Consider the following 13,035-nt stretch of genomic DNA (forward strand, 5'->3'; position numbering starts at 1 on the left):
TAACCGATTTGTTTTATTTCTCAAACGGAGAGAAATTTCTTGATAAGCTTAACAGAAGTGGAAACAAAAACCTGGCAAGGTCTTTCAATTTCAAGTTCTGATGTATCGACGACGTGAATATTTAAATAACAAGAAATCCATTGACCACATTGATCGTATATATCATCTTTATTTCCTCCAAATTGAAGAGCATGATAACAATGATAAAACATGAATAATACATTATTTACAAAATAGCAACAATCGTGACGTTCATACAAGTTCACAAACGTATATACATATTGTTAAATATCAGTGATATATCATTGGTTTACAAATGATACCTTGCCTATATTCGGAAAAAAAATATGCAATTTTCTTATTTTAAAATGGCAAGCATTTGTAAGACATTGTTATTATCATTATTATTATGTATTTAAATCAAATATTCTTTTTGATCGCATATACGGATGATTTTAGTCTACTCTCGAGAACTTCCTCATGACCAAATGGAGACAGCTTACTACTTAGTATTACGACAGATAAACAGGAGGAATTCATTTTTTTTTTTCATTTAAATATTCAGTTAGCTTCGCCACAAGAGCGTTTTGTATATTAATTCACGTCCACATATACACGGATGTACTACAATATTTAGACAGTATTAAGTAATTAAAGTTAATAATATTATTAACTTAAGTTAAGTAGATAGCTAGAAGCGTCCTCCAGATGTTACTCTGAATTTATATAGTATCTGGCGGAAAGGTTATTACAATACAAAGTACCTTAACTGGACGCCCGGAAATATTTAACTATTCAAAGCACAATAATCAAACGCCCAGAAATGTTTAACTATTCAAAACACAATAATCAAACGCCCGGAAACATCTAACTATTCAAAGCACAATAATCAAACGCCCGGAAATGTTTAACTAAACAAAACACAACAATCAGACGTCCAGAAATATTTCATTATACAAAACACAATAATCAAACGCCCGGAAATATTTCACTATACAAAACACAATAATCAAAAGCCCGGAAATATACAAAACACAATAATCAAACGCCCGGAAATATTTCTCTATACAAAACACAATAATCAAACGCCCGGAAATATTTCACTGTACAAAACACAATAATCAAACGCCCGAAAATATTTCACTATACAAAACACAATAATCAAACGCCCGGAAATATCCCACTATACAAAACACAATAAGTAAACGCCCGGAAATATTTAACTGTACAAAACACAATAAGTAAACGCCCGGAAATATTTCGCTATACAAAGCGCAATAATCAAACGCCCCGAAATCTTTCACTATACAAAAAACAATAATCAAACGCCCTGAACTATTTTACTATCCAAAGCACAATAATCAAACGCGCGGAAATATTTCACTATACAAATCACAATAATCAAACGCGCGGAAATATTTCACTATCCAAAACACATTAATCAAACGCCCGGAAATATTTAACTATTCAAAGCACAATAAACAAACGCCCGGAAATATCCCACTATACAAAACACATTAATCAAACGCCCGGAAATATCCCACTATACAAAACACAGTAATCAAACGCCCGGAACGATTTTACTATTCAAAGAACAATAATCAAACGCGCGGAAATATTTCACTGTACAAACCACAATAATCAAACGTCCGGAAATATTTCACTGTACAAACCACAATAATCAAACGCCCCGAAATCTTTCACTATACAAAAAACAATAATCAAACGCCCGGAACTATTTTACTATTCAAAGCACAATAATCAAACGTCCGGAAATATTTAACTATATAAAACACCATAATCAAATGTCTGGAAATAGTTGATCCTTGTAAGGATGACACAGTAAATTACAGCAATCTCCTTTGTATCATTTGATACACCTATCTCCTTTATGAAAATTACCACGTGATTCACCGATCTCCTTTGTATAGTTTATAACATGATACACAGATATCCTTTGTATAGTTTATCACATGAAACACCGATCTCCATTGTATAGTTTATCACATGACACATCGATATCCTTTGTATAGTTTCACGTGATTCAACTATCTACTTTGTTTAGTTTATCACATGAAACACCGATATCCTTTGTATAGTTTATCACATGATACAGCGATATCCTTTGTATAGTTTATCACGTGATTCACCTATCTACTTTGTATAGTTTATCACATGAAACACCGATATCCTTTGTATAGTTTATCACGTGATACACCGATATCCTGGGTATAGTTTATCACATGAAACACCGATCTCTATTGTATAGTTTATCACGTGATACACCGATATCCTGGGTATAGTTTATCACATGAAACACCGATCTCTATTGTATAGTTTATCACGATATTCACCTATCTACTTTGTATAGTTTATTACGTAAACACCGATATCCTTTGTATAGTTTATCACGTGATACACCAATATCCTGAGTATAGTTTATCACGTGATACACTGATATTCTTTGTAGCTCCGCCAAACAACTGAAAATACTTTCCCATGAGTTTCATACGGACGTTTAAGTTGCAATAACGGCGGCTCGCAGAAGCTATGGGAGTGGTGTTGGCGTCATATTTGTGGACCTTAGTGCCTGTAAATAAGGAGATTATAAAAGTGTGAACTCAAGACAGTTTCTGTAAGAAGCAGTGTATAGACGGTGAATTACAACGTAAATAAAATTTGTCCGTTTTGAAGTCTGAGCAAGCAGAAAGCAAAGTCTGTTTGTATTGTATTTAAACATTTTCTTAATAAGACTGACATTCGATATATCATATTTGCGAAGTCAATCATATTCAAATCAAAAATAAAGTTCAAAGATGAATCTATTGTAGAACTTTTATATAAAATCAATCATCTTTTGCGGGAAATATTCCACTTACAGTTCTGTTAATGGTAAAGAAACCATTTACCATTTAGACGAGGATTCTGATTTGTAAACAAGAACAATAGCTACATGTATCTCTATGTTATGTGTTTGTTGTCGCTGCTGATGGTGTTAATAGAACAGAAAACAGGTTTTTTGTCGCTTAAACCGCTACTCAGATTTATGCAAATAGCATACAGTTTTCTTTCTGTACATGTATGTACTTAATCCCCCCTCAATCCACAACAACGTTCCCCCATTACTTAAATAAATAAATGATAAATTATTTTGTTAGCAGTTGAGTGGTATCTAATACATTACACCAAGGATGACTTGAACTGGACTGATTTACCCTTCGTCTCCTCCTCCAGACCTCTGAGACAGTGTACAGCAGGGGATTGACAGCGGCATTCACTGGCAGTACAAACACCATCACCCACGCATACACTCCATTGGGAACTTGGACTCCGTATTTTGTCGCAACACCTGGAAAACGTCACATGTTAATTGCTCCTGTTTCTGTTTTTGTAAAAACAGAGGCAGTAGGCACAGAAAATGTTCTGAAAATGTGACAGAACAGTTTTCTTAATGTTTTTTGTAAGATAGCGGCAGTCAGTATAGTTTACTACGGTGGCCAACAAGAGCCGGACAAAATGAATTGATTTTTCATATCATTGTTTACCATGGTACACATTTCTTTGGTACAAAATAATATAATAAACCATATCAATGTGTACCATGGTACACTCTTCTTTGATACACAATAAAATAATAAAACATATAAGTGTGTACCATGGTACATTTTTCTTTTGTACACAAAAAGATAATAAACCATATAAATGTGTACCATGGTTGATCCACAACGATATGAAAGGAAAGTTGTTATCAAAACTTTGCTTTTGTATGTTTCTTAAATGTTTTCCAGTGTGACAAATTACCGTTTGATAAGGCTGTTATCACATACACGGAGTATTTTATCTCGTAGAAGGTGTCAAATTCTCATTACACCCAGCATCAGTGGCAATCATGATTGTTGAATTAATTGATATAGCCTATTCAATTAATATAAATGATTATTATTAACTCAAAACTCCGATGGGCTCGATGTAGTGAACAATTGATCTATACAATACATAAATACGGACAATACGCGTACGCCTACTATATATACTATACTACTTTGCATTTCATTTTGGATTATAAACTGTTATTTTATGAGCATACAATCAATAAACAAGATATTATACAGACGAAAAATCTAGTAGAAAACACTATTAAGGCCCAAGCATAATCAGAAGTGAAGCAAACTCAGATCTTCTTCAGAAGTGATTATTGCTCTCCGATCGCTGTTTCGGCATTGTGATTAGGTATTTTATTACCGAGGGTTATTTCAGGTCACGTTGTCTGATAACGAAATCCCAATGCTTTCATATCTTTATGTACCACCCTTTCTGTACCTTTTTAAGGGTACAGCATTGTACACAATGATATGAAAAATCTATTCACTTTGTCCAGCTTTTGTCGGCCATGATAGTTTACTAAAATCGTGATCGGATAGAAACGCTAACTGACTCTGTAAAAAGAGAAGTGGTCAAAACAATATTTTCCTTTAACGAAGAGAACCAGTATCACGTATTGTATATATGGAGGTGAGTAAGTACAGGCAATAGTCACATGACAGGAGATCATCATTTGATTGGTGTAAAATAGAGGTTATTAAGTTTTTTGATGATTCCAAACTAATTGATTAGATAATATTTTAGTAACTGGATAAACGCCGAGTTATCAACTGTTTGATTACCACGTACCTAACACTCCGATAGGAAACCAGCAGCAGAAGTCCGTTGCCACCACAAAGAAGAGTGTCTTTGCTACATTCATATCTCGTTTGCGAGTCTGTGATGACGTAATGTTACCACCGCTTATTCTCATGTTTATGAAAATGCAAATTTGACAAATGACTATGACAACGAAGATGAAACTGTTGAGGCAAACGAACATCGCAAAGGAATACTCCGCTCCTGGTTGCTCTGCAGTTGTCAGTGGCAAGGCGAGACAAACCCCTGACTGGGAATAGAATTCCCCCTTGAAATAGGACTGCAAAGAAATGATAGGGATGGCTGCAATTGTGATAGAAACCAACCACAGGAACCCGGAGATAATGGAGGCCTGTTTCGCCGAAATGTTTCTCTGGTAATGGCGGGCCATGGGGAACACTATGACAATTAGTCTGTCTACTGTCACGAGTAGTATCAAAAACGTAGACATCTCACTAGATATACTGGAGAGAATCCCAGCTGTGGTGCATAGAACGCTTCTTCTCCATTTCTGATCATTCCATGCGTACACACCATTGAAGTATGCATCAACAACGCCTATTATCATCAAGTAGATACCCATGAGTAAATCTGATAATCCAAGGTTGAGTATAAAGATTGAATAACTCTTTGTAATATTGTTTCTATCAAAAGATAATCTGTAACAGATGACCGCAACGTTCCCTATTAGTGCACACATTCCAATTAACCAGAGAAATACTCGAAGTATATTCGAACCAATCAACGCGTGACATGACGATATCGCATCGTTTTCTGATCTACATGTACCATGTCCACGCCAGCACAGAAATACATCGGCTGAAGTACTTAAACATTTATCGTCGGTTACTGATTTCGGTTTAGCACAACACATGAAGGGAGTATCCGTCAGTAAAAGTGTTAGATTATCTAGTCCTTCAAACAGATAATCATTAACATCCAGATTGTTACCTATTATATTCAAAATAGAGAGTTTACTATTATTTGTGAATGTTCCGCCTGGTAAATGTGTAATTAGGTTGTTTTTAATGTCGAGAACTTCAAGGGAGAAAGGTACCAAAGGCAGAACAGACAAATTATTGTCGCGTATCCGGAGAAACCTGAGTGCGAGTGTGTCGTAGCTAAACACATTCTTGGGGAGGAACGTGATCTTATTGTTAGACAGATTCAGATCGACGAGGTTAGAAAGTCCACTGAAGACAGTACCTGGCAGAACTAGTAACAAATTGTTCGCAAGGTCTATTGTGGAAAGTTCAGATAAACCGCTAAAAATATTGTCGGGAAGAACCACTATTTTATTGTTTGATAGATCAAGTCTTATTAGTAGAGACAGTCCACAGAACACTTTACTGGGAAGAAATGTAATTTGATTGTGTGATAGAAACAGTTGGAGTAGTGCAGAAAGTCCACTAAACACATGCTCGGAAAGTACCGTTATTTGATTGTGTGACAAGCTGAGGCTATCAAGAATTGACAGTTCATTGAAAACATCCTCGGGGAGAGCTGTTATTTTGTTGTTTTCCATAGACAATAAAGTAAGTGCAGGCAGTCCATTGAAGAGAGTATCCGGAAGTACCTCTATTTGGTTGTTTGAAAGATCGAGTAAATGAAGTAGAGGCAGCCCACTGAACACTTTATCGGAAAAAACATACAGTTGATTGTTGCATAGCCTTAAATTGGTAAGTACAGGCAGTCCTTTGAAGACATAATCGGGGAGAACCTGTATTTGATTGAAGGCCAGATCGAGGGTATCTAGAACAGCCAGTCCACTGAAAACTTTACCAGTAAGAGTAGATAATTTGTTATTGGATAAATCTAGAAACTTTAAGTTATTTAATCCAGTGACGAAAATACCATCAAAATTTAATAAATCAGTTATCACTAGATAACTCAGGTAGGACAACTGAGGATAAAGACGATCTCCCTTTTTGGTGACAATTGAATTGTTCTCGAAAGTAAAACGTCCACAACTCTGGGGTTTGTTACTACAGTTGATCGTTAAACCAATACACATACAAAATGGCTGACAAGGCTTGGCACACGAAAACTCGTCGTCGTTAGAGCCAGGGCACTGACTGACTCCATCACAAACTTGTGATATCGGAATATTGTTTTCCGGAATGTTCCTCTCATATGAGCAACGATGGGTCCCAGTGCAGTTGTGTAGTTCTGAAACAAAACCAATTAATTATAGCAAGAATAATGTACATTGTAGATAACATGAAAACCTTTTAGAATAGCATGACCTGATGGTAATATACTAAGAAAAAGTAATATTCTAATCAATTCATACAATGTTTATGTGATGCTTTATTTATATTTACACTTTAAATAATTATATTATCAATATTTTAATTTTATGATTATCTACATATCTTTATAAATGTCCTACATGTCCAGCGGAGTAACAGTGTATGAACTCACCATAATCGATTCCTGTTTCCTGCCCTGACCTTTGTGCGTCACACCTGTAGCTCACATGCTGACAGAAGATGGCTGGACATTTGTGACGCTCATCGTAATGAAGACTCCCCCTTTCTAATGAAAAAGGGAAATTAATAATATCATATTATAAATTCTTAAGAAATAAAGTTTTTTTTCGGAGATGTATTTATTTCATGAAAACAATAGGTAACAAGTACTAATTGTAATGGGGGACCATTACGTAAGGCCCCGAAGCTGCCTCCATAGTCACAAAGATGAAAAAATACACCATCATACCATTTGAGCAAAATCTACCAATATTTAATTTCGACCAATCAGAGGCAGTGGCGGCAATCTTGGATGTGCAGCTGTGAAAAAAGTTGGTTTGCCCATCTAGGCACACGTCCCAATACTCATGTGAATTTTTATTGGAATCAAACAATCTGAGAAAAAGCGTGGACAAAATGTTACGGCGGAAGAACGAGAAGAAGAAGAAGACGAAGAAGAAGGAAAAAAAGAAGAAACGGAGTAAAACCAACAAGTTTCCCACTTTGTTTGGGGGACTGAACCACGAAGTTCACGATCATATACATATGAAAGCAGAGAGTTGAACCTCAAACACAATTAATAGCGAAACAGCCATACCATAACTGGAAAATCCAAGTAAAAGACAAAGTACCACTTACCAGATATTGCAGGAAATACCTTACTTATCGAACAGACTGACAAACCAACGCAATAATAGTGTACACTATACAGACTATCTTGTACATAAATTGGAAACAACCATGGTCATGTTTACAAAGAAGAAGACACCAGACTAAAAGTAAAATGTACAAGAAATATAATTTGGATATCATCTAAGGCGACTTTATCCAGATAAATAACACCTGGGCAAACAGACCCCACAGCTTACAATATATGACAAACTATCAAATGTTGCTTAAAATATTTAAAAAACCCACCGAAATTCCCTTTAGGTAAGAGTGCAATAATAAAAAGGTCGATGCGGAAAGCCAAACACAAGAAAAACATTAAATGTACCACATGGGAATTTCGTACATGGATGACTCATTAGGGTAAACAAAGGTCTAAAGAATATCATTCCAGGCATGGAATCTTCTGATGAAAAAGGAGAAAGATGTCTAGAAAAGCCTTATAACGTTACAAATATATAACTTTTTGGTTAGAACAGATAAATAATTTCCAACTTTCAAATCATGACCAACCCTGGCGACTGATATTCCACCAGCAGAGTTAGCCAGCTGGTGACATAGGTGACATACAATATAAATCGCGTGAATTACGAGGTAAACAACCATTCTGTTGGTATTGATGAATCAATATATGTCCCCTACCGGCCCCCCAAACTTAAACCTGCAGATTTTGGCCAAGATAGTTTAGTCAAAAACATGTCAAAAATTCAAAAAGGAAATTAAATTATTTTTCCATTTTCACTAAACAACATTCACTAATGCTAGACCCCTAAAGAACCTCTGTGCATATAATCAGCATCCTAACACTATCATTACGTGAACGGTGAGCCAATACGAAACTTTAACCCAAACTTCAACCTGTAACGTTAGGCCAAGATAGTTCAGTCGAAAACATGTAAAAAAATCCAAAAGAACAGCAACAACAATATTTACCATTTTTAATCCACATAATTAATGCTACCACCCTACAAAATCTCTCTGCAAAGAATCAGCATCCTAACATCATTATTAAGCGAACGGTAAGCCATTACAAAAAACTTATACCAAAACCTTTACCAAAGGTAAAGGATGGAGAATTGACGGACAGACGGACGTACGGACGAACGGGCAGACGGACGGATGCAGGCAAAACCTTTCGTCCCCCAGTTTTTCCGTTAGGGGACTAATAAGTAAGGGAATGCTTCAAACGAATAACCTACAAACACATATCTACTAATCAACCTTTCCAAATACCCTTTTTTATAAGTTCATTTACTTTAGAATTGCTTCTTTCCTTTTCCTAGAGTTGAGAAAAAGAAAGGAAAACGAAACATCATCTAGAAAAAGCTGTGCAAGGTATTGTAGTAATAATCGTTTGAAAAAAACAGATGTCGACAAAAAAAATAATAATCATCATTTACATCTTTCTAGCAGGGTGTTGATTAACAGTCATTTTTATATAGAACATTATTAACATCTCTCTAGCAGAATCTTGTTTAACATTCGTTTCTACAGACGATACAATTTATATCTCTCTAACAGAGTGTTGTTTACATCTCTCTAGGAGGGATTTGTTTTAACAGTCGATAGTATTTACATCTCTCTAGCAGGGATTTGTTTAACAGTCAACATCATGTATATCTCTCTAGCAGGGTGTTGTTTAACAGTCATTTTTACAGACGACATCATTTACATCTCTCTAGCAGGGTGTTGTTTAACAGTCCTTTTTACAGACGACATCATTTACATCTCTCTAGCAGGGTGTTGTTTAGCAGTCCTTTTTCAGACGACATTATTTATATCTCTCTAACAGGGTGTTGTTTAACAGTCATTTCTACACACGACACTATTTACATCTCTCTAGCAGGGAGTTGTTTAGCAGTCCTTTTTCAGACGACATTATTTATATCTCTCTAACAGGGTGTTGTTTAACAGTCATTTCTACACACGACATTATTTACATCTCTCTAGCAGGGAGTTGTTTAACAGTCATTTTTACAGACGACATCATTTACATCTATCTAGCAGAGTGTTGTTTAGCAATCATTTCTACACACGACATCATTACAACTCTCTAGCAGGGTTTTGTTTAACATTCATTTCTTCAGACGACATTATTTACATCTCTCTAGCAGATTGTTGTTTAACAGTCAACATCATATATATCTCTATAGCAGGGTGTTGTTTAACAGTCATTTCTACACACGACATCATTTATATCTCTCTAGCAGGGTGTTGTTTAACAGTCATTTCTACACACGACATCATTTATATCTCTCTAGCAGGGTGTTGTTTAACAGTCATTTTTACAGACGACATCATTTACATCTCTCTAGCAGAGTGTTGTTTAGCAAGCATTTCTACACACGACATCATTACATCTCTCTAGCAGGGTTTTGTTTAACATTCATTTCTTCAGACGACATTATTTAAATCTCTTTAGCAGGGTGTTGTTTAGCAGTCATTTCTTCAGACGACATTATTTACATCTCTCTAGCAGAGTGTTGTTTAACAGTCAACATCATATATATCTCTATAGCAGGGTGTTGTTTAACAGTCATTTCTACACACGACATCATTTACATCTCTCTAGCAGGGTGTTGTTTAACAGTCATTTCTACACACGACATCATATATATCTCTATAGCAGGGTGTTGTTTAACAGTCATTTCTACACACGACATCATTTACATCTCTCTAGCAGGTTGTTGTTTAACAGTCATTTCTACACACGACATCATTTACATCTGTCTAGCAGGTTGTTGTTTAACAGTGATGTCTACAGACGAAATAATTGCATTGACATATAGCCTGTTTACCTGTAAAAACTCAATTTGATCTATACAAGCAGTTCTCTCCCAATTGCAAATATATACATAGTATCATGCTATGTTGTAAATACCAGTATGTTCCTTCTCTTTTGTTAGAAAGGTTGTTTATATAATACTGATTAGTTATATGTAAATAGTTATTCTTACGCTTTCAAAGTCTACTTTATCCCAGTGTGTGTCAGCAAAAAATTAGTAACTAAATTTCAAGTAATTGTAATATTTAAAACAAGACATTAAAAATCGAACAACATTTCCGCTTTCTGAATAACTGTGTCATTTTGTAATAACGATACGGCCGATACATTTTCTGAATTCATGTTTGTTTGTGTTTTACTCGAACAGGACGCTGTTAAAAGCGATTGTCATCAATTTTGGTCAGATTAGCTAACAATTACATACTTCATGCAGAAATTATAAAACCATTACAAAATACGCTTTGATGCAACTGTAAAACTATGTTTATCACATTTATACAACTAATGAATAAATCTTTTAATATATCACGGCATGGATAATTCACTGTTTACTCCGATTAAGCATTTAACAGTTACATTAGTATCAAACCAATATTGACAGTTCGTGCATGCTTTCAACACTTGGATTCGTCATTAATTTATGTTTTGTGCTTGACCAGGGAACGTATTTCAAAAGAATAACAGTAAAGCAATACCGAATCGAGATTAGTCTAGTGGTAGGACGCCGGTTTCGTGATCGAAGGGTTGCGGGTTCGAGTCACGTCACGTCACTGTGTTGTATCTTTGAACAAGATACTTTGCTCCGATTGTTCCAGTCTACTCAGCTGTAAATGAATACAATGTACGTGGTTGGCCAGTGCTTGAATTGTAGAATGTTAGCTGTGAGCGCCGACGTGGCAGCACCGGCCGTATGCTCCCCAGTGAGTTGAAAAAGATATTGGCTGGTTGTAAAGGCCCTATAACCACAGATACTAATTTGTGAACCGCTTTGAGACGACCTACAAACTAGGTTGTTATAAAGCGGTATATAAGGAACCTCGAATTATTATTGTTATTATATGTTGTGTTTTACAACTAAAACTAAGGGTTGTAAGAGTTAGAAAAGTCTAAGAATCTTACTTGTTGGACATTCCTGCACAGACGGCGACACAGCTGCCCTCTCGGGACGTGTTTTCCATCTGTTCGTATAAAGTTCTAAACGAACGTGTGACGTTGTTCCGGGAGGCTTTTCCTGATATCTTGTCGTGAGATTCTCTGACTTTCCCACATCATCTTTGGGAAATACAACATCTTGGAAAGCACATACAATTCCGGTAAAAACAAGCAACAGAGGCAAAACCTTAAACATGTTCGTTGTCACAAGGAAAGCCAGAGATGATGTGTGTTTCATTGACTCAACGCAAAATATTTAGGATATAAGAAAACTATCTAAGTGGTCTGTGTCCGGTATCTCAGGAAACTGTTACTTGTTTATAACAACGACAGACCAAAACTAACTCATTCAAACCACAGCACAGAGGCCTGACGCTCATACTTTTATTTTGTTTTTATCCTATTGTATGTATATGAACAATATGTCGATATCTGTATCACGTGTACAATGTTTTACAACAAAATGAACGAAACCAGTAAAAGTCAAATAAATTACCTCTAAATATTTGTTCATTGAAACTATATCTGCCTCGGAGACAGGATGGCATGACGGCTCGGATCATGTTTATGAAGGTTGTGTAGGAATGTGATATAGAGACTGTTGTGTGGAATTATAATGTGACCAATGGTTTAGCGAGATAAAAGTTCTCGTGTTTTAACAAAATATCTCAAATGGTCTGTTATACATTTTAAATGAAAAATCAAATATTCGAAATATTGATAAATTGATTAGCTTAATTTTGATTATTTTGTTTTTTCAGCAAGAGTTAATAGATTTATCTACAAATAGGCATAAAACGGTAGAATTGTCATGGTTGAAGGGCCCTCGGTTCTCCACCAATCCACCTCTCCACCATTCTACCCCCGATTTCATTCACCAAACCTCCTTCACTCAAAGTTTCTACAGTGTTAAGGATGTACACCTCTGAGAAGCCAAAAAAAAAAAAAAAAGATCGGTCAAAGATACCAATTTACCACAATATGTGATTTTAGGTTTATTTTTGTTGGTTTTGACCATTTGCAGAACAAGATCATACAATTTCTTCCAAGTGTGCTATCAGATATATATGAATGTTTGTAGAAAGGCGATTTAAGTTACCCCTTCCCCTTATTTTTTTGCAGATTAAACGCATGCTACAAAAAGTTGTGCTATTAAACGTAATATTTAATGAATCAAAAGAAAATGCGTTTCTCCTTCTGAAACTGCCAAAAAAATGGAGGGTCCGTGTGTTTCTTTTTTGTCCCATTATTATTTGTGTAATTTTCACCTTTTTCGGG

General features: G+C 35.6%; 1 protein-coding gene across 3 annotated transcripts; it reads right to left on the minus strand.

Moving 5' to 3' along the window:
- Positions 1–1,704: 1,704 nt before the first annotated feature.
- On the minus strand, positions 1,705–12,083 carry LOC110462978 (relaxin receptor 2-like). Of its 3 annotated transcripts, XM_021517275.1 has the most exons (5): positions 11,725–12,083; positions 7,105–7,218; positions 4,672–6,849; positions 3,216–3,349; positions 1,705–2,590 (listed from the first exon to the last, which is right to left on the minus strand). In XM_021517275.1, exons 1-5 carry the CDS (start codon positions 11,993–11,995, stop codon positions 2,549–2,551), a joined length of 2,739 nt encoding a protein of 912 aa, XP_021372950.1. In that variant the 5' UTR covers positions 11,996–12,083; the 3' UTR covers positions 1,705–2,548. The 3 variants fall into 3 exon arrangements, with proteins under 3 accessions (XP_021372950.1, XP_021372951.1, XP_021372948.1); XM_021517276.1 differs by lacking the exon at positions 1,705–2,590 and having other exon boundaries at positions 2,869–3,349; positions 6,697–6,849; XM_021517273.1 differs by lacking the exon at positions 1,705–2,590 and having other exon boundaries at positions 2,869–3,349.
- Between the last annotated feature and the right edge of the window lie 952 nt (positions 12,084–13,035).

Source organism: Mizuhopecten yessoensis, unplaced genomic scaffold, assembly GCF_002113885.1.
Source record: "Mizuhopecten yessoensis strain PY_sf001 unplaced genomic scaffold, ASM211388v2 scaffold10847, whole genome shotgun sequence".
Classification (NCBI taxonomy): Eukaryota; Metazoa; Mollusca; class Bivalvia; order Pectinida; family Pectinidae; genus Mizuhopecten; species Mizuhopecten yessoensis.